The sequence below is a fragment of the Mytilinidion resinicola genome, assembly GCF_010093595.1.
Source record: "Mytilinidion resinicola strain CBS 304.34 unplaced genomic scaffold BDZ99scaffold_11, whole genome shotgun sequence".
Taxonomy (NCBI): domain Eukaryota; kingdom Fungi; phylum Ascomycota; class Dothideomycetes; order Mytilinidiales; family Mytilinidiaceae; genus Mytilinidion; species Mytilinidion resinicola.
This window is the reverse complement of record NW_022985447.1, coordinates 1,441,505-1,461,048: the sequence shown is the minus strand read 5'-3', so window position 1 is coordinate 1,461,048 and position 19,544 is coordinate 1,441,505. Positions and strand designations below refer to the sequence as shown.

General features: G+C 50.7%; 13 protein-coding genes across 13 annotated transcripts; 7 read left to right on the top strand and 6 right to left on the bottom strand.

Annotated features, from left to right (window-relative positions):
• Positions 1-631: 631 nt before the first annotated feature.
• BDZ99DRAFT_350290 (uncharacterized protein) lies at positions 632-934 on the bottom strand (the record flags this gene model as incomplete). Its single annotated transcript, XM_033714500.1, has 1 exon — positions 632-934. A coding segment is annotated over one exon (303 nt), but the record flags the coding sequence as incomplete, so codon positions are not given.
• A 1,001-nt stretch (positions 935-1,935) lies between these two features.
• BDZ99DRAFT_418833 (Apc13p-domain-containing protein) lies at positions 1,936-2,853 on the bottom strand. The gene is made up of 2 exons (XM_033716868.1): positions 2,777-2,853; positions 1,936-2,722 (listed from the first exon to the last, which is right to left on the bottom strand). Exons 1-2 carry the CDS (start codon positions 2,777-2,779, stop codon positions 2,342-2,344), a joined length of 384 nt encoding a protein of 127 aa, XP_033576161.1. The 5' UTR covers positions 2,780-2,853; the 3' UTR covers positions 1,936-2,341.
• A 139-nt stretch (positions 2,854-2,992) lies between these two features.
• BDZ99DRAFT_463988 (ribosomal protein S14) lies at positions 2,993-3,789 on the top strand. The gene is made up of 4 exons (XM_033720198.1): positions 2,993-3,033; positions 3,100-3,188; positions 3,327-3,426; positions 3,569-3,789. The coding sequence occupies exons 2-4, from the start codon at positions 3,127-3,129 to the stop codon at positions 3,575-3,577; spliced, it is 171 nt and encodes a 56-aa protein (XP_033576160.1). The 5' UTR covers positions 2,993-3,033; positions 3,100-3,126; the 3' UTR covers positions 3,578-3,789.
• Positions 3,790-5,375: 1,586 nt separating this feature from the next.
• Positions 5,376-5,995, top strand: BDZ99DRAFT_46967 (uncharacterized protein). Its single transcript, XM_033721551.1, has 2 exons — positions 5,376-5,847; positions 5,919-5,995. The coding sequence occupies exon 1, from the start codon at positions 5,477-5,479 to the stop codon at positions 5,816-5,818; it is 342 nt and encodes a 113-aa protein (XP_033576159.1). The 5' UTR covers positions 5,376-5,476; the 3' UTR covers positions 5,819-5,847; positions 5,919-5,995.
• On the bottom strand, positions 5,919-7,179 carry BDZ99DRAFT_47101 (uncharacterized protein). Its single transcript, XM_033721703.1, has 3 exons — positions 7,060-7,179; positions 6,775-6,919; positions 5,919-6,578 (listed from the first exon to the last, which is right to left on the bottom strand). The coding sequence occupies exons 2-3, from the start codon at positions 6,786-6,788 to the stop codon at positions 6,107-6,109; spliced, it is 486 nt and encodes a 161-aa protein (XP_033576158.1). The 5' UTR covers positions 6,789-6,919; positions 7,060-7,179; the 3' UTR covers positions 5,919-6,106.
• Positions 7,180-7,381: 202 nt separating this feature from the next.
• BDZ99DRAFT_533869 (HET-domain-containing protein) lies at positions 7,382-8,261 on the top strand (the record flags this gene model as incomplete). Its single annotated transcript, XM_033726522.1, has 1 exon — positions 7,382-8,261. Exon 1 carries the CDS (start codon positions 7,461-7,463, stop codon positions 8,259-8,261), a length of 801 nt encoding a protein of 266 aa, XP_033576157.1. The 5' UTR covers positions 7,382-7,460.
• BDZ99DRAFT_46958 (uncharacterized protein) lies at positions 8,089-9,895 on the top strand. The gene is made up of 3 exons (XM_033721532.1): positions 8,089-8,202; positions 8,249-8,275; positions 8,328-9,895. Coding segments are annotated over exons 2-3 (1,395 nt in total). The 5' UTR covers positions 8,089-8,202; positions 8,249-8,273; the 3' UTR covers positions 9,721-9,895.
• BDZ99DRAFT_389467 (ankyrin) lies at positions 9,784-10,104 on the top strand (the record flags this gene model as incomplete). Its single annotated transcript, XM_033715640.1, has 1 exon — positions 9,784-10,104. A coding segment is annotated over one exon (321 nt), but the record flags the coding sequence as incomplete, so codon positions are not given.
• Positions 10,105-11,197: 1,093 nt separating this feature from the next.
• On the top strand, positions 11,198-12,634 carry BDZ99DRAFT_445185 (uncharacterized protein; the record flags this gene model as incomplete). Its single annotated transcript, XM_033717915.1, has 3 exons — positions 11,198-11,432; positions 11,724-12,172; positions 12,266-12,634. 3 exons carry the CDS (start codon positions 11,198-11,200, stop codon positions 12,632-12,634), a joined length of 1,053 nt encoding a protein of 350 aa, XP_033576154.1.
• Positions 12,635-12,684: 50 nt separating this feature from the next.
• Positions 12,685-14,887, bottom strand: BDZ99DRAFT_533851 (flavin-binding monooxygenase; the record flags this gene model as incomplete). Its single annotated transcript, XM_033726521.1, has 5 exons — positions 12,685-13,371; positions 13,433-14,215; positions 14,269-14,472; positions 14,534-14,571; positions 14,626-14,887. The coding sequence occupies 5 exons, from the start codon at positions 14,885-14,887 to the stop codon at positions 12,736-12,738; spliced, it is 1,923 nt and encodes a 640-aa protein (XP_033576153.1). The 3' UTR covers positions 12,685-12,735.
• Positions 14,888-15,152: 265 nt separating this feature from the next.
• Positions 15,153-16,645, top strand: BDZ99DRAFT_571982 (uncharacterized protein; the record flags this gene model as incomplete). Its single annotated transcript, XM_033728154.1, has 4 exons — positions 15,153-15,520; positions 15,588-15,974; positions 16,039-16,306; positions 16,359-16,645. The coding sequence occupies exons 1-4, from the start codon at positions 15,461-15,463 to the stop codon at positions 16,643-16,645; spliced, it is 1,002 nt and encodes a 333-aa protein (XP_033576152.1). The 5' UTR covers positions 15,153-15,460.
• Positions 16,646-16,883: 238 nt separating this feature from the next.
• On the bottom strand, positions 16,884-17,167 carry BDZ99DRAFT_521630 (uncharacterized protein; the record flags this gene model as incomplete). Its single annotated transcript, XM_033725646.1, has 2 exons — positions 16,884-17,032; positions 17,110-17,167. The coding sequence occupies 2 exons, from the start codon at positions 17,165-17,167 to the stop codon at positions 16,884-16,886; spliced, it is 207 nt and encodes a 68-aa protein (XP_033576151.1).
• Positions 17,168-17,425: 258 nt separating this feature from the next.
• Positions 17,426-18,331, bottom strand: BDZ99DRAFT_46883 (uncharacterized protein). Its single transcript, XM_033721355.1, has one exon. The coding sequence runs from the start codon at positions 18,238-18,240 to the stop codon at positions 17,662-17,664; it is 579 nt and encodes a 192-aa protein (XP_033576150.1). The 5' UTR covers positions 18,241-18,331; the 3' UTR covers positions 17,426-17,661.
• Between the last annotated feature and the right edge of the window lie 1,213 nt (positions 18,332-19,544).

Here is a 19,544-nt window from a genome sequence, read left to right as displayed (position 1 = left end):
GGTCGTGGTGGGTGAGGTGGTGGAGGAGGGGGGTGGAGACGAGGGGTTTCGAGGAGAAGCGGGCGGCGAGGCTGGCAAGGGTGGTTTGTTTTTCCAGGAGGGGGATCTTGGCGGCGGGGTGGGAGGCGTAGGGGTGGAGGGAGTAGGAGCGGAGGAGGTGGGGGAGGTGGAGGGAGGCGTGGGTTAGGAGGCTGGCGGCGTGGGGATGTTCGCCGAGGCGGCCGGTGTTGTGGCGCAGGATTTTGAAGGGGCAGGTGGGGTTTGACGAGGAGATGCGGGTGGAGATTTGGTGGAAGAAGGGGGTGGATCTAAGGAGGTGGCATTTGCTGGCGATTTGGAGATGGTTGTTTGAGAGCGTGGTTGACTGGAGGTCTTGGAGAGTTTGGAGGAGGACTAGGGTACGCGGGTCTACCTCATTTGCACCGTCTTTGTCTCGTTTTGATTAGCAGATCTATCGAATGAAGCCTTCAAATGAAACGGGAGACTTACCTTGACATTCTTTGCTAAGCTGGCGGATACAAGAGGGAAGAGCATGCTGGACAAACTTCAGATATTCTTTGATTCTTGTCTTACAAAATGCGATGATACTGTTTAGTAGCTTCTCTTTAGTGCTTTGTCTCGTGTCAATGGTCATCCGAGCGAGATCTGCCAGAGTATCCTTAAGGAATTGAACTGTCTTTGGCTTGACCGAGTCATTTGCTGCAATCCAGTACTCGACTTTGTTCGAGCACTGCTGTAAAGCAATGGCAGTGCATGTCGATCCGCCCTTCTCATAGTCGCAAATGTAGGCAAGGTATTTGATGAGCGATCTTCGCAATTGCGTGGTGTCTACACCAGTAGGGTCCGCCTTAGGGTAGTCCTTGATCCTCCCTCCTCTACAGGGATCCAGAGCATGGAGGATGAGTATCGGCTCGTAGAAACGCCGAAGGACCTTCCTGCGGATTGGCTGCTCGACTAGCAGATTCGCGTTGACAGCCTTAAGGGCGCGGGACTGTGTGCCGTCTGAATCAACAGCAGAAGGGGAAACCTGAGTATGTAGGAGTCTCTCAAGGCTTTTTGCGACTGCGCCCGGTAATATCAGCTCCCGTCTACACAGTCAATGGAGAAAAACGACCTTCTGCAACGCTAGAATTCTTTCTAGCCGTCGTTTTAGGCATCGAAGTTCCAGTTGCTGGTTTCTTTGCTTGTCCAGTACCGTCTCCCACAGGGGCGACTTTGGCTTTGGGTTTCGTAAGAGGCCTCTCCATTTGAGGCTTTACATCTGAAACAACAGCAGTGGGCTTCGACTTTAACTTTTGTGTGGTTACATCGGGCGATGTCAGGGCCTTCTTCTTCTTCTTCTTCTTTTTAATTGGCTGGATAACTGCTTTTGCAGCATCAACGTCAACCGCGATGTTGGTCTTCTTCGCACACATTCTAGATTAAGTAATTGAGCGATTGGGAAATGACAATTGCGAAGCTTAAACTATGGAACAGATGGTAGAGAGTATAAATAGACATCCGTTATCTGGCATTAAGTTCGATGCTCTTCCATGCACCTATACATCGCCCGAATGGCCAGATTCCTGTTCTTCATTGTAGCGCAGCCTTACAGCCATTAGGATCCCCGCGCTACACCTCCGGATTTTCAGTTTTCTCGAACCAAAGTTCCAGAGGCTGCAGCTGCATGCATGTCGACGATTTGGTAGTCTGAGTCAGATGTGCGGTGACCGGTGAGGGGTAGAAGAGGAAGGCTTGCGATTGGTGCTATACTGCGAGGGCCTATCAGAACGTTTAGGGAGCGAGGGAGAAAAAAGGTAGAAATTGTAGGAGCGTATGATACATACTCTCAAGGCAATAAATCGACAGTTCTAAGGTCAAATCTCTGAAGATTGGGTTGCAATAGGATGTTGAAAGTTACTTTAATGCAGGCGCAAACTGTGACAAACAACGTAACTCTCGCAAGCTGGACTTGAGAAATTAATAGGTAATGCTTATAAGTGTACTCGGCTACATGACTTCCTTTGTGTAGAAGTAGCTTGATGAATAGTATGGATATCGACAGCTTGGATATCAGCGTTCGAGCATCTGCAATTACGCAGTATACCGGCCCCAGCTCCTGTCCTGTCGTGCATGACCAAATATGCCACCATGCTAATTGCCTTGACTACTGTAGTATGTCTCATACAGCTCTTGTGGTATGTCACCCTCCCACGACCAGCTCTTTGGAAAGGATTTCAATCCTGTTGATCCCGTCTGGCTGTCAAACTAGAGTCCAGTCCAATGGTAGCGGCGCCTTCGCAGTTTCCTCATAGTAGCCCATCACCATAATTCCTCGAGTTATACCGTCCCCTCTGCACCCTCATCGCGGCAACCCACTCCCCTCCCCCCTCCCACTCCTTCCTAGGACACCCGCCTTCAATCTCAACTCCAACCCTACCGCCGTCCCTGCTCCCTCTTTCCCCTTGCTTCCACTGACGCCCTCTCTCGGTCCCTTTCGCAACAGCTCCTCAAGCCCCAAGTCCCGCCACGCAGGCTCCTTCTGCTTCATGGTCGCGCGCTGGATCCCAAACGCTGCATGCTGGTCCGGCACCACGTCGTCTTCGTCTTCGGGATTTGGGGGCTGGTGCTGCGGCGGGACATATATCTCTTCGGGGGTGAGGTGGGAGCGAGTGAAGTCTTCGAAGAGGTCGGCGACGCGGGGGTGGGGGAGGTGGAGGGGGGTGCGGGAAGAGTCGCGGGACTGTGAATCGTTAGTCAGCTACATTTCTGTGCCTTTGAGGAGAGATTGGCGTACCATATTGGTGTGAAATTTTGATTTGCGGGGATTGGATGATGGCTTGGTCTAGTGTCTTGATGTTTTGGTGTTGTTACTGATCCTCGAGTGAGGTTGAAGGCGTGCACGTGATAATGGTCTAAGCGTCGCCGCCAAGCCTGTCTTCGCTAAACTTCCACAACGCCTCAATCTCGAATTTGGCCCGCGAACTTCTCGACGACGATACCGACAACAAGCCCTCACGACATCACTCCAGCCGGCCGAGCAGCGATTCCGATGTACGTATACCCCATGTTGTAAATCCTCCAGATGTTCAGAGACTAACGTGTTTGGGTGTCTGCCAGCCGCCCACTCAACAACACACCGCAATCATGTCTCACGAGAACGTCTGGTACTCGCGCCCGCGCACGTATGGCAAGGGCTCGCGCTCATGGTGCGTTTGACTCTCTCTGTTTGTGATGGGAAGAGATGATTGGGATAATGAAGGCGGAAATGTGGAAGTGGGATGGGAGAACGGAAATGGAATATGGCAGGATTGGAATGAAGGGAACACTGGCTAATAGATATACAGCCGCGTCTGCACCCACCCTGCCGGTCTGATCCGAAAGTACGGTCTCAACATCTGCCGTCAGTGCTTCCGCGAGAAGAGCGCGGACATTGGCTTCGTCAAGGTACGGATACTCAAACCACTACTCTGCATACCAGGAATCATCAGCAATAAACCTTCGACCTCAACAACAACCACCACGCAAACGCTCCACTTCATCGATCCCCAAGATATGGCTTGGATAACAGTGGCTAACGGCTTTCTAGCACCGGTAAACGCCCACCGCCAACAAAGGAACTCGTAGTGGAAGGTTCAAACGGTGTTCTGCTTGCTGCGACACGGAAAAGCGAGTGGATGACTCAATATGAAAAGATGAAAGGCGGAGTTTCATGTGCAGTGTGGATATCCTCCTCGGAGGTCTGAGGCGTGGGATACACTGGGTTTCTCTTTTGCGGGTGCTAGGTATACAAATTCAACTGAGCATCACGACCAAAACTTTCACTCACGATATTTCCTGGGGCGCGATGACCAAGCGGACGTCCCACAAGCTTGTTGCAAGTTTATGAAGGTTCTATAACAGCTGTACTGACTACGGAAGCTTTTACTACGTTTCACTTGAGATACATCTTTTCCGTCACTCCCGTGGAAGCGTCAATCCACTCTCCTCTCCTCTGCTACTCCGCCGAATTCAAGAATCTCACGCACAGAAAATCCGGTCCGCCACCACATACCAATCGAAAACACGAAATGATTGATCCTAGTCATCAATAATGCGCTAGTCGCTCTATGCGGTGTGAAAACCACGGTCGACAGGGCAAAGGTGGACCAAAGAGCGTTAAAAAGGACTGCAGTTGTCAGATGAAAGGAACTCTGCATTTTTGCGAAAGGGAAAGAAAGAATAGTGCGGATCAAGGCTTCTCAAACAGGTATAGAAGACTCGATGTGGAGACTTACTAAACGGCGGCAGCGAAGCACGATCGAAAGACCCCCGAACGTGGGCAAGTCCAATCGCCACGGCCTGTGATCATGTTAGATTTGTGTCAGATCAGTCTTGCCCGTCGCACCAACATGTACAGTACGGACAAGATCAAACCTCCAAAGCAGAAATCACAAATTAACCCACCATAATCGCAACAACATGCTGCGCGCTCCTCGCCTCCTCTCCGAAATTCGGCAACGGCAGTCCGGTGGATTCGCTCAGTGCTTTGCTGAGTGCGCCGTGGTAGATTACTGCCGGCTTGATGAGCAGAATTGTACGACAGCAGCATCGGCGGCGCCTTTGATGAAGGTGATGGGGGAGAAGGAAGCCATGGCGAGGGAAGGAAGTGTTTAGGAGAGGGGTGTAAGTAGGTATAGGTGGGATAGCTAAGTAGGTAGGTAGTTAGGGAGATTGCACATAAGCTCAAACTGACTCGCGGGAGGTTTTACAGGGATGTACTCGTTCGTATTTTACTTATGCAAGGCTATGTATGTAATCTTTAACGTCTAGATCCTTTCAAAGATGGGCCGTAATTTGTTTCGATATGTGTTGAGGCAATCGATGCCCGGGTTTAGACATTAATAGAGAAGCGGGTGCGGGGGAATATCGTATGACTTACTATCAAGTCACCCTTTTGTTGAGTTTTCACATTTTCTTCGTCTATGATACCACCGCGGCTGAAGTGACTCAGTTTTCCTCCTCGCAGATGTTGGAATTCTGAGTGGGCGGATCAAAACAAGTGAAGGAGTGGTCGCATGGAGTCGTCGGGGAAGCCTTTTGGCTGGGTGGATCAAACCGAGGCAAAGGCGCAAGCATTAGTCCGGCGGAGAGTCAACACCCGCTCAGCAACGAACCATGGAGTTGGAGCGCTCTTGTTCATACAGAGTGATGATGGTGAGAATCTTGTCGACTCAATAATGACGATGAATGAGATGAATGGGTTGTGTAGCTCTAGATTATCACTAGTAGAGTCGGTTGAAGATTCGAAATAACTATGGTTTAGCGTGATAAATGTGATGATACAGTCAATATCCTAGTCCTCAGAAGGTGACGAGATTAAGCATATAAAACGACAACGGCAGTGAGTGACCTCGGAATATGCACTGACGAGATGATACTACATCCCAATCGGGTATAGCTCATTCTCACCCTTCAATCATCCCGTCTTGAACGGCGTCATCCCATCTCCACCACAATGTCCTCTCCCATCGTCCACGGCGTCTCCATCACGCCTCTCACCCAATGCTCCCACTGGTTCTCCGCCCTCGACATCATCGCCATTAAGATGAAGTGCTGCAATGAATTCTACGCGTGCATCTCGTGCCACGCTGCCCTCGCAAAACACAATACCAAGGTCTGGACAAAAGAAGAACGGGACGAGGAAGCGGTGTTTTGTGGGGGTTGTAAGAGCGTGTTGAGCATTGAGGAGTATATGGCCGGTGATGGGAAATGCGAGGAGGGGAGTAGGTGTCCGAAGTGTAACGCTGGGTGGAATCCGGGGTGCAAAAACCACTGGAGTCTTTATTTCGAAATTTAGGGCTCGGAGAGGTTTGTGAGCCATTGAAGGTATGAATGCGCGGTGCAATAAATCCCCCTGCTTTGTATCTAACTTTATTTAATTTTCTGACCAAATATAGAACGGAAACAATAAAATACCCATGTAGAAGATCCGCCAAGGACTGAGAGATTCCAACAGGCATCCTAGTTTTCCGGTGAAGGTAAACGAGAAGTCCATAAAATCTACATATTCAGTGTTCCTGCCGTTCAACCCCTCCCGGACCTTTACTGCTCAATGTTACGAATAGTATCACCCTAAATCATGATCTTACCCATATTGGCACCCCTCCTCTTTCTTCTCACCCCCCTCACCCTCGCCCAAGCCACCACAATCCCCATCTTCGCCCTCGACGACCGCGGCTCCGGTAACAACGTCTACACCATCACAATCAACTGGGGCGGCTCCGTCCTCGCCGCCAATGCCACCGCCACCACCTTCATCGTCACGTCTACGCTTATCCAGCACGTGACGCCCGTCTATGCCGGCGAGACCGCGCGCTGGACATACTACTCCACGACTGGCGGCCCGCAGACCATCACGCAGGGGCCGTCGATGTACGAGTACACGACTTCTTACGGCAATAGCGGCATGGAGGATGTGACGGCGTGTCAGATGCTTGGCACGACGGAGGCGCGGTGTAATTTCACCGGGGCGTCGTGGTACGGGACGCATGATACGAGGAGCTTTACGTGGAGGGCGAATGGGACGGTTGATGGGGGGGTTTTGGGGGGTTTTGCGCCTGTGACGGTGAGTGAGGGGCTGGAGAAGTTAGGGGTGACGGTGAGTGGGGGTACGACTGGGACTTTGACTGGAACTTTGACTGCGACTGCGAGTGCGATTGCGACTGCAACTGGGAAGAATGGGCCGGCGAAGACGGGCGAAGCAGTTGGGAAGATGATAGGGCTGGGGTTTGTAGTGATAACTGCTGTACTTACGATAAGTTTTGCATGGTAAAAACGGTTTACGAGATTGGATGGCTTAAAAGGTATCTAGTTCAATGAATGTCCCTCCCCCTTAACCTGTGTGCCGAGCCAAGTCCATAAGGTGTATAGGCCGGCCATAGAAGCGTGCGCGAATTACCTAGGCAGTGAATAATGAGGATAGGTTTAACAGGTACACTGAAGGGGTGGTGTATTAGGATTTCAAGTCTGTGCTTGTAGGCCAGTTTCGCTAAAAATGGGGCTGCTAGAAGTACGATTTGGGCACTCTAAAGAACTTACATAGTAAGACACAAGGCGGAGGACCGGAATGCTCCTCCAAGCCAATCAGAACCTTGGGAAGTCACGTGGTATGTCCAAATAATGATATTCTACAGGCTTAACGGAAGAGGTATGTCCATTTAGTGGCGCCTTTATTAAGGTCACTCCTACCTCACAATTATATTAGCATCGCGGTCTTCCTTCTGCAGCCTTCGTGGCGCGGTTCTTCCTTAGTCAGAGTAGGTATGCTTGCTGCGCCACACTCTGCTTCTCACCGGTCCTCGCAAGGTTGCCTGATGCCAACGCACCGGATGAAGTTACAACATTTCTGCTGCAAGACAAACGACGTTGCCTTTTGCTCAAGATCATTTTAACAAACTCAATATACAAGTTTACACTCAGCTCAGATTCTGCCACTAAAAATGCGGCTTCTTAGTTCCAAAAGCAACGGCAGCCTCAGCCTGACCAGCTTCAGAGACAACAACCCTCCTAGTTATGCCATTCTTTCCCATGTATGGGAGGCAGATGACCAGGAAGTTACATTCCATGATATCGTTAATGACCTTGGAAGCACCAAAAATGGCTATAGAAAGATCCAATTCTGTAGCGAACAAGCTGAAAGAGACGGCCTGCGATACTTCTGGGTGGATAGCTGTTGCATCGATAAATCAAACAGCACGGAGCTCCAAACGGCTATCAATTCAATGTTTCGCTGGTACAAGAATGCGGCAAACTGTTACGTCTACCTCTCAGGCGTCTCAACGGGCAAACACTCCCGGTCCTCCGATTCTTTGTGGGAACGGGCTTTCAAGCAAAGCAAGTGGTTCACACGAGGCTGGACACTTCAAGAACTTCTTGCTCCGCGATCAGTCGAGTTCTTCTCCCGAGATGGCAAGCGGCTTGGCAATAAGGAATCGTTAGAACAGCAAATTCATGAGATCACTGGGATTGCAATTGAGGCACTTCAAGGAAATCTGTCTCAATTCAGCAATGACGAGCGAAGAATGTGGGCTGCAAAACGCGAGACGACAATTGAAGAGGATCAAGTCTATTGCCTACTAGGTATTTTCGACGTCTATTTGCCGCTCATCTTTGGCGAAGGAAAGAAGCATGCATTCCGTCGGCTCCAAGATGAGCTTGACAAACGTTCACTCGATTCACAAGGTAGTTTCACCGCATCAAATTCAAATTCGCTGGCTAATCTGCGAAGTGAAATGGAATGATAAGGAACGCGCATGTATGCAAGCCTTGCGTACTTCAGCTTTCAACTACGAACAGTTCAAGGACAGGAATCCTCATCGGCTTGAAGGAACCTGTCAATGGGTTCTACAACATGAAAACTTCCGGAACTGGAAAAACAGTAGCTCTTCAAGTCTCCTTTGGTTATCTGCGGATCCTGGATGCGGAAAATCAGTTCTGTCTAAGTCTTTTATCGACGAAGACTTCAGAAGCACGGACAATCGCACCACTTGCTACTTTTTCTTCAAAGATGACAATGACGTACAGAAAAATGTAGCCACAGCGCTTTCGGCACTATTACACCAGCTCTTTTCACAGAAACCGACACTTCTTAAACATGCCATGTCAGATTACGCCGCCAATGGAGATAAACTTACCCAATCATTCCATACACTCTGGAGCATACTGACGAAAGCGGTGGCTGATCCGAGGGCTGGGGAAGTCTTTTGTGTTCTGGACTTCCTCGACGAATGCGCAGAAGCAGGGCGCTACCAGATTATCGAGGCCCTTGATACATTCTACCAACATGCAAGCTCCGGGAAAAACCCATCTAAACTCAAAATGCTTGTCACCAGTCGTCCTTATCTTGACATCGAACGGCGTTTCACCGAGCTTGTTTCCAAATTCCCCACGATTCGATTAAGAGGCGAGCGAGAATCCCATGCGATTAGCCGTGAGATCGACGATGTGATTAAATGGAGAGTATCAAAGCTCGGATCTGAACTGAAGCTCAATGATTCAGAAACTTTGAATCTCGAAAGAGAACTTTTAGGAATGGTCAACCGAACGTACCTTTGGTTGACGCTCATTCTAGATATCGTTCGGAAAACAATTCTTCCTACCGGTCGAAAACTGAAGGCCATTATCAGTACCCTTCCGTCCACGGTTGATCAAGTATATGAGGCGATCCTCTCAAGAATCGAGGAGGATGAACGACTACAAGCAAAGAAATTGCTGCATATCATCGTTGCAGCTAAAAGGCCCCTCACCTTGGAAGAAATGAACATCGCACTAGCTATCGAACCCCACCATCGATCCTACGACGACCTCGACCTTGACGACGAGGCGAGGTTTGAAGTATCGGTGAGGAATCTCTGCGGACTCTTCGTGACTGTGGTAGATCAGAGGGTCTATTTGATCCATCAGACCGCGAAGGAATTCCTTCTCGCGAAGAGTGACGTAGCTACTGGCCGATGGAAACATTCTCTTATTCCAACGGAATCGGAGACTCTTATGGCCGCAATATGCGTTACCTATCTTTCGTTCAGTGAGTTTGATGTAGCGACGGATTACGCATCTGCAGCAGTTGAATACGGCTACTTGGATTATGCCGCGGGTTTTTGGGTTGCTCATTTCCGAAAAACGCAAGATTGTACAACTAAGCAAATGTTGCAATTGGTTCTCAAAATCTGCAACACTCGATCCAAGTGGTTCAACACTTAGTACCCTATGTACTGGAAGATAGCTCACCCTGGGATCGATAACCCCCAGTTCACAAATATTCTGATGGTAGGTTCATGTTTTGGACACCAAGCCGTGGTAAAGCTACTCCTCGAGGGCAAGGCGGACGTCGAATTAAAGGAGGGCAACTACGGTCAGACGCCGCTGTCGTTGGCGGCTGAGAACGGCCACGAGGCCGTGGTTAAGCTGCTCCTCGAAGGCAAGGCGGATGTCCACTCAAAGGACTGCTACGGTCAGACGCCGGTGTCGTTGGCGGCTGAGAATGGGCACGAGGCCGTGGTTAAGCTTCTCCTTAAGGGTAAGGCAGACGTCAACTTAGAGGACTACAACTGTCAGACGCCGCTGTCGTTGGCAGCTGAGAACAGGCACGAGGCCGTAGTTAAGCTGCTCCTTAAGAGTCGGGCAAACGCCAATTTAAAGGACCGCCGCGGTCGGACGACGCTGTTGTTGGCGGCTGAGACTGGGCACGACGCTGTAGTCAAGCTACTCCTTAAGGGTAAGGCGGACGTTGACTCCATGGACTACTGCGGTCAGACATCGCTGTCGTTGGCGGCCCTGAACGGGCACGAGGCCGTGGTTAAGCTGCTCCTCGAGGGCAATGCGGACGTCGACTTGAAGGACGGGGGTGGTCACACGCCGCTGCTAAAGGCGGCCGCATTTGGGCACAAGGCTATAGTTAAGCTGCTTCTCAAGAACAAGGCGGACGTCGACTCAAAGGACAACAACAATGAGACGCCGCTGGCGTGGGCGGCTAGGAACGGGCACAAGGCCGTTGTTAATTTGCTCCTTAAGGGAAAGGCGGACGTCGAAGTGAACAGCGGGTATGGTCGCACGCCGGAAGCGTGGGCGGCCGTGAACCGGCACAAGGCCGTGGTCAGGCTACTCCAGTCTTTCAACTCTGAATAAATGTTAACCTCTGCCCCGTCTACCTCGTTTATCCCTCCGTATTTCTTTATAATCGATAGAGATAGGCTGGAATCGTCTTTCGCTGTATAATTTAGAGGAAGAAGATAGGGGTAACGATAAGTAGGACTGCGACTAGGACTGCGACTAGGACTGCGACTGGGAAAAGGGGGTAAAGGTAGGTGGGGCGGCTGGGAGGATGGTGGAGTTCGAATTTGTGGCTTTTATTGCCGCAATTAGTTCTAGTAAGTGTTTCTAAGTAAGCGCTATAGTTATTTTAATACTTAGAGCCAATTATGTTAAATCTCTGCAGATCATTGAATCTGTCCCGGAATCCCGGAAATACCACACACCCCTGACTTCTTATTTCGAACTACCCCAGAAAAAGACAGACACATTCTCCCCGCAAATGCTTCCCCGCGATCTACTCCGCACTTCATCAGACTCGACAGCTTTATCTGACCGACTTCACCCTTAACATACCACCACTCTAATCTTCATCTCCATTCGTGCTTTACCCGTAACTCCCACCCAATATCAACGACTCTAAGCTGAAATGTCCGAGCCCTCGAGGACCGGCGGTACATCATCTTCAAGAAATACTGGAGGTCTCACCAAGAAGCGTGTCCGGACTGCAGCCCAGCTTGAAAGAAAGCGCGCTTTAGATAGGCAAAGTCAGCAAATTAGCCGTCAAAGAAATCAAGAGCGGATGGATAAAATGGAGATTATACTTATTCGGCTTGAAGGAGAGTTCACGGATATGTCCAGGAAGCTAGAAACGATACAGAGCTGTGTGACCCGATCGTTGCCCTCTTCAAGAGCTGGCTTGAGTTTGAAAGGCTCCCATTTACGCAGCCGGAAGAGCCGCGAATCTCATCTCTCCAATGGCTCAATATCGGATGCGGGCTCTGATACTGCTTGGGAGGTTGCATGTATGAACGAAAGCTCTTCGTCGCCTTTGATGAGCACCCACGAGACGGTTACGCAGTCCGTAAGCAGAGTCACTTCGAGCACAGAAAAACTCGTCTCAAAAATCCAGAGCCAGTCTTCTCCTAGAATTAGCGCGCCAGCTTTCATCTCAGACTTCAATTTCCATGGCCTATCACCCCAAGCTGACGACACCATTTCTGCTGGAAACCCCATGGATGCTACCGGCCACGTTACCATACACGTATGGTCGCCAGACCAGAGGTGTACAAACTCTGATCCAAACGACCCTCTGTCTCCAATCTCCCTTCCTTCTCCTTCCTCTCAACCAGGATGCCTCTGCGGAACCTCCCACGGTAGTAACACGACCGACTTCTTCGCTTGCTCCACCTTCGGTATCCTCTCCCGCGCGCACCTAAAACTCCTCGAAGACTTTAAATCCGCGCAACGAATTCCTCGAAACCCAACATTGGCCAACTTACTACTTCTGGACATTGATTCAAACGCCGTTGTCAATGTAATCGGGTCAAGTTTCACGCTTGCTAGTCCGCCGAATGCCGTGGATATGATGGCAACGTATTTTATCATGTATCGATTACTCCGTGTAAGTCTTCACGTTTCTATTGCCGAACAAGTGGCGAACTCCTGCGTACAATAGCTTGACTTTTCATTCTCACTGATGCCTTGGGAAACATAGTGGCGCGTCCATCCAGACTCCGAATCATACGAAGATGTCCCAGTTTGGTATCGACCATCGTATTTGCAAGAGACACTCCCACACGACGTTTCGTGCGACTTCTGGGCATGGCCAAAGCTACGTGACGTGCTGATCTCTGGCGTGTATAGCTACGACAAGCGTGCATTTAGCACTGATATGTGCAGCGCTATCACGGTGGAGTGGCCTGCGGCGAAACCTCTGGTTACTAAGACGAAGGCGCCGTCGGTTGTGGAACTGAGTGACGAGTTCGAGACTTATGTCATGAAATATGAGAATTGGAAACTGAAGAGGTTCTGGGCGGGGAAGTATCCGGAGCTTGTGGGATTTGCGAATGTTGGCAACGAGTGAATGAAGACTATAAGTCGCAGTAAGAAGTTGGCAGAAGCTGAGGTACTCTCTTGTACACGTCCCTCCTATAGATCATACTTACGCTTGCAACAGGAGAGATTTCAAGCGGAGAGGCCTTCCTGAAGCCTAACCTTACCATCAACCTCGACATGGTCAACCTCAGCGTCCGCAAAACCCCCATTTACGGCTTTCTTCTCCACCCCACCATTCACAGGCCCATTCGAAGAACCTTCCGACCTCTGTTCTCTCGTAGCCTTAGCACTCTCCCTCGTCGGCGCCGGTCCCTCATAATCCGGAAACGCCGCATAATCATAAAACTTCTCATCCAAGAACTCCTTCTTCATATACGGCGCCTTATCCGCCTTCTCATCTCTCTCCCTCTCCGTAAACCCAAGGCCTAGATACTCCCACATATTATGCTTACTCATATGCTTAATTTCAAAGTCCTCCCACCGCGGCTCCCGGATCACGGACTGGAAGTGGAGCGCAGAGCCCGGCCAAATCGCTGTCACGCGCCCGTTCTTGTCGTGGTACCATCCGCTGCACGTATCGGCCCACACAGTGCCGCCGAGCATGGTCTGCGTATGCTCATTGAAGGCATCTGTGACGTCCTGGCGCGGCGCCATGGAGCGGATGTTCTCGGCCTGGATCTTCTGGATCATCTTGATTGCGAGGTCGCCGACGGCGCTGAGACTCTCTGTTACTGAGCCGTCGAAGATGGGCCAAGAGGGGCCGAACTTTAGGTGAGAGTGTTAGCACGGATCCCCTTCAGGGTATAAAAGGCATACGGGAACTTACAAACATGAGATAATTCGGAAACCCCGGCGCCGACACCCCTAAATACCCATCCGGATGCGGTGTGAACTTGTCCGCCAACGAAACGCCCTCTTGCCCAATGATCGGAAAATGCGGGCGGAAACTGGTATCAAACCCCGTCGCGCAGATCAGCGCATCTACCTTCGTTGTCGTGCCATCCGCACGCACAGGCCCGTCCGGCGTGATCTTCACCACAGGGGTGAAATGCACATCAACATTCGGCTGTTTCAGCGCTTCCATAAACGCGATCCCAGGCGAAGTCCTCCGACACCCGACGCCGAACTCCGGCACCAAATTCTCAATCAACCGTGGCTCGGCGAGGATCTGCTCCATAGCCTCCGCGCTCTTCTCGTACATGACCTTGCTCTCTGGCCGATCTTTGAACATGCTCGCCCATCTCAAGTTGACGAAGAATTCGTTCTCTCTCGCTTTGTCGACGAGAGCACCGAGGTCTTTTTCCAGGGCGGCTTGCTCTTCGGCATCGTACACGGTCTTCATGGGTCTGATGGAGCGCGGATTCGAGAGCCAGGTGTTCGAGCGGATAAAGATGTCGAGGTGGTCCACGAAGGGCTGCATGCCTGGCGTAGCTTGCACGCTTGAAGAGCCGGCGCCGATGATGGCGACGCGGGTGCCCTTCCACTGCTCTGGGCCGTATTCGTCGGGCCAGAGAGCGGTATGGATAACCTTGCCTTTGAAAGTCTCGATGCCTTCGATGTGGGGTGTGATGGGGTTGTTGAGGACGCCAGAGGCTTGGAGGAGGACGTCCTGGAACCGCTATCAGCACCTCTCGTTGATGAGGCCCAGAGGGGCTGACTTACACATTGATCATGGATGACTTCGGTGAAGTCATCAGCGTACGTCTTCTCGATATCGACGTTCCACTTCCCGGTCTCCTCGTTCCAGACCGCTTTGATTACTTTATGGTTGAATCGCATATATTTCCGGAGACCGAAGACGCGGCAGACGCGGTCGAGGTACTTCCAGATATGGTCTGCTTTAGAGAAGAGTTCGGGCCAGTGAGGCTGTTCAATATTAACATCATTAATTCTAATTATAATGGCATGCCATGAGAGATCAACCTACGTTCAACGCGAAGTTGTACACATAGGAATGAGCGGGAACTATAAATTCATCAGCGCGTGCAAATCGAGTTATCATATGAAGAGCTCACGCACCATCACAAGCACAGTTTGGGTACCGATTCTCCAACCATGCTCCGCCGACTTCCCCGTTCTTCTCATAGATCACATGCTCGACGTTCTGAAGTGATTTCTGGAACTTGTATGCGAGCAGAATACCCGAAAAGCCGGCGCCAATGGTTATGACACGCATGCGGCGGTTGGCTGGGGACTTGTATGTGATGTCTGGGACGGTATAACCGGAGCGATTGGTGTGGGGCGGGAGGCCTTGGTATTGAGGGAGGGTTTTGGAAGGCATTGTGATGGCAATTTGAGGTAGAGTAGAGACAAGGACTTCAGATGGATAGAATGTAAAGATATATTGTCTTAGAGATGGGATATATGAAGGGTATATATATTTGTAGAAGAACTAAGAGAAGACGAGTGCGGAGATGATCGATAGATGTGTATGAGAAACGACTATCAAAACAGGCCAAGCTTATAAGTCTTCGTCTGGGTCGTTTAGACATCCTAGCGTTTGAGATCTCGCGTAATGGACGAGTCGTCCACTGTTTTAGAGGAAAAGCGGTAAGAGGACGGAGTGGACGAGTCGTCCAGGAACCCTCAGAATCCGTTCCGTTCTATTGGTTCGCCTGTCATTCTGGACGAGTCAGCCCTCGGATATACGGCTTTTCCTCCATAGATCTAACCCTAGCTCATACTACAGTGTCGCTGATTTCTCTTTTCTTTTGCATCGACCATAAAGCGTGACTGAATCTGTGATATCTTAACGAGATCCTAGAGAGGGGTATACTCCTACCTTAACACATACTGTCTCCCCAAGCTCTTACCTCGGGCGTTCCATACAAACTCCGAACTACAATTCATCAAGATGCCTCTCACGCGTTCTGCTATCCTAGCCCTCGCAGATCCGGACCCAGAAACAGCAGAGGTAGGTTCAGCACGACTCCCTCGTCAACCATTAAATCCATCGATTAACATATCCACGTCGTCGCCAGGCCCTCAATTTCTCTCCGCAACTCCCAAACAATTCATCCATCGACTTCTGGCGCACCATCGAAACTACCCGCCGGCCTACCATACTCGCATCCCTCGGTCCCCCACCCACCGGCCTCACCGAGCGCGATCACCAAGTCCCCACAAGAGACGGCCATAACATCACGGTCCGCTCTTACTCCCCTGATGTAGCCCCAGCAGGCGGCCGGTCGCTCATAGTAATGTATCACGGTGGGGGCTTCTGTCTCGGCGGGCTCGAGACGGAAACTCCTACATGTCGGGCCTGGGCGCTGCAGCTTGGCGCCGTGGTGCTGAATGTCGAGTATAGACGTGCACCGGAGTGGGTGTTTCCGACGCCTGTGAAAGACGCGTGGGACGCGTTTAAGTGGGTACGTTTTGAGCTCATTAGCTGGTAGTGGGAGGAGAAGATTTGGTAGGCTGATCGTGAATAAGGCCGCAACGAATGCTTCGGAACTTGGTGCCGATCCTGCCGCTGGGTTTTTGGTAGCGGGCGTCTCGGCGGGCGGGAACATGGCATCCGTTGTTGCGCACCTGGCGAGGAACGAAGGCGTGGTGCCGCGATTGACGGGGCAGTATCTGAGCGTGCCAGCGCTGATACCCGCGGATAAAGTCCCGGAGGAGTACAAGGAGGAGTACCTGAGCCGCGAGCAGAACCGTGATAGCCCGTTGCTGCCACGGACGATGGTGGAGATGTTTGAAAGTGAGTGCAGTTGCCTTGTTTTGTGAGACGTTACTAATGCTGTTGGTGCTAGCAAGCCACAAGGCGGATAGTGACTCGCCTCTCTTTGCTACCTTCAATGATCTGAGCGGACATGCGGACCTGCCTCCTACGTATTTCCAGGTTTGTGGAGCTGATCCGTACCGCGATGATGCTGTGATCTATGAGCGGGTGCTGCGTGAGGACTATAAGATCCCTACGAAGGTGGATATGTATAAAGGGTTGCCGCACATGTTCTGGGCAATGATACCGGGCTTGAAGCAGTCGGCGCAGTGGAAAGCCGATCGAGTTGATGGAATGAGATGGTTGCTTGAGCAGTAAAAATCAACGCATAGAGTCTGCCACATATTTATCACTGCTTGTGTTCATCTTGCTCGGTCCACAACGCTGTAAGGAATAGCCCAGCCAGTCCGTAACTAGTCAGTTAAAAGGTAGTCTAACATGTACTGCACGAAATTTGACATCGCGGTGAGGGTTTCGGACCCCATGGGGGCACCGCACGCAGTGCTAAAGCGCAAGCTTGTCGCCTCAGCTTGTATCCCTAGGCTACATTGGTCGTTCAGGAGCTCGGGTCGGCCTCTATCGGGTCGGCCTCAACAGAAAATTCGGAGGCGTCCAGTCCGTCGCCAAAGCCGTCATAAACAATGGCGACCAGCTCTTGTTCGTCGGGAAAGTCGGGATGTGTGCGATCGGAAAATACGAGCCAGCCTAGACAATGAGTTACTGAGTAAAACTCGGAGTTCCCGGACCGAATACGGGTGGCGAGGAAGACTACTTTGACATACCATACTCGTACACGGTATCTAGCATCGAAACCCAGGCACCGAACGGCTCTTTTCTCATCCTTTTTGGCTCTCCATCATTGACCTTTTCCTCGTTATAAAGGAAAACTCGCTCTCTGCTCGAGGGACTACCTTGAAGGAAACATCTTGTGAAGTCTGGATCGAAGTTGTCTGCGTGTATGGCTTCATATACCCTGACGCTAGATCCCCTTCAAGCTCGTCGATGTCGTAATCATCGTCATCATCAACAACACCCTTTTTAGGACTAAACTTCAAGTTGACTGCGCGAATGAATTTTTTCCATGATTTCTTCGAATTGGGACGGCAGTGCATAGACTAATCGTAACGATTCTCATAGAGGAGATCCTAGAGACTTATCAGCACGACATATGCGGTATACCAGGGCAAACCTTCCGGAGATTGCAGCAAACGAGAATGAGAACTCAATACTAGTGCTTATTTCGTCAATGTGAGTTCATAGAATCCCTTCGACGGATTCAGCCTGCTACATCGTACAACGGTCTCTAGTGGGTCAATATCTTCGTGATACATCACCTAGCTAAAGTGTTCTTTCGGTCTTCCCCTCCCTCTAGCAAACTTGTTGTCGCGGTTATTGAAGACTTGTCGGACTTTCCATGTGCCTTTTCTGGCCGCGGAACGGCACGAGTACTCTTTTTGGATGATGGTACCACCCTGGGCATTAGCGTCCTGCTGTGGAACAGTGCTTCGAGTAAGCTTCTTGGCCGTTGAACCCCCAACCACTGTTTGCGGTTGTCCCCAAAGTAATAGTCCTGAATGAATGGCGAAGCTGGAGAATCTTGAATCAAGGAGGCCTTGTGAGTTGCGGAAAAGCTTTGAGATGACGATGTTCCTTTCTGCGGGATTCAAGTGATTGAAGAGGCGGTACTTTTGCCCCAAAGAAGGATATTGGCCTCTGTTTTCCACGTTGAGGCCGGGAGTCGCCTCAGCAATAACTGCCGTTGATTCGCCATCTTTTTCACGTCTCCACTGCTTCCAGCGCTCGAATGCTCCCTCGACGGTAGTCTCTAGCTCTGAGAGTTCGACGTCGTTGAAATAACCTTCTTCCGCTTCAAAGATCAATCGTGCCCACTCTCTGACTCTTTTCAAGATCATGTCTCCGATGGTTTGCCACTCCGTTTCATGCTCCGTCAACTTTTCCTGGTATTGAGCTTTCTCAGCAGTTCACTCACACCGTCTAACTCTCGAGCGGATACTTGACACAGTTGCCCTCGTATCTCCACCCTGTCATTCATGCTAGTACTCCTTTCTCCTCGCGTCGCTCCTCCATTTCACAAATGAATCCCGCGGTCGTGACCAGCACGATTCTCACAAAGTCCGGCGTCTTTTCTCCAGGCTCCGGATCCATTTCATACTTGGATCTTTCGCCCCATGGTAATTGCCCGGTATCCTCCTGCACGGCCCAAGCATCTACAAGGGTAGATGTGGGGTCGAGGACGACGTAGCCAACGTATTGGTGGAACCAGAGTCCAAAATCGCGGAAGTGGGGTTGTACGCCAAGGGAAATTCCGTAATTAGTCTCTAGTATTTCACCAATAGTGATAATAGTGGTCGTTGATGACAATCGGCCTGAGATATCTAGGTGCGGAAGCCGTGATCCTGGCATGATGAGCTTGGTGCCTCTGGGGGCTGGGTACATAGGAAACTCGAGAGCCTTGTTCACATCTGAATCATAGGCGCATGATAGGAATACATTGGCGTACTCAGTAGAGTGTGAGAGGTAGATCTCGACTTTGACGTTGGGTTTCAAGCGTGGGGCCATTTTGGGCAATCAAGATGGCATAGGCCTTGTTTGATAAGAAAACTGACGTGATACTACTTGTCGCTGGGTTGGAGATGATGTAGGACCCTGGACACGAAAAGTGAACATAGGAATGGACTTTGGAGGAGAGAGCAAAGACGGAGGTGGTAATTGTCTGCTTAGTCAGACCGCTGGTTCTAGTTAGTTATCCTAACCCTCCTTTGAGGTTACTGCCACGTCCTCTTACCTCGAAGTCAAAAACTGATAAACCCATCGTCCTCTTAGAGCCGATAAGTTTCGTTCCAGGTCTACCATGTCGTCTCTCCATGCGTCTCTTCGATTGACTTGTCGTTCATAGTTGTCCGAATGAGGGCGACCACAACCGTTCTACCCACAGCTACACAACCCATTATGCCATTCATCAGGCAATATTCATCTTGATGATAAAGAGGATTTCAAGGACGTAGGATCGGACTACCTGCCTCTCGGGATGGCACATCGTGTCTTCGAGTTGAGGCCAAGCCGATGTGGATACCGGAGGTCGGCACAGCGGGAAGTCTTGCCCTCTTGGGACTGATCGATGTGGGGAAAGTCCAACGTCACTCCGCGAAAACATTTAAGACAGAACATCTATAACTAGACCTCTTCCGAGTTCATT

Coding starts and splice junctions, on each gene's coding strand:
- BDZ99DRAFT_463988 (XM_033720198.1), top strand. CDS start 3,127: ATGTCTCACGAGAACGTCTGGTACTCGCGCCCGCGCACGTATGGCAAG. Junction 3,189..3,326: donor GGCAAGGGCTCGCGCTCATG/GTGCGTTTGACT, acceptor ATAGATATACAG/CCGCGTCTGCACCCACCCTG.
- BDZ99DRAFT_46967 (XM_033721551.1), top strand. CDS start 5,477: ATGTCCTCTCCCATCGTCCACGGCGTCTCCATCACGCCTCTCACCCAA.
- BDZ99DRAFT_46883 (XM_033721355.1), bottom strand. CDS start 18,240: ATGATCTTGAAAAGAGTCAGAGAGTGGGCACGATTGATCTTTGAAGCG.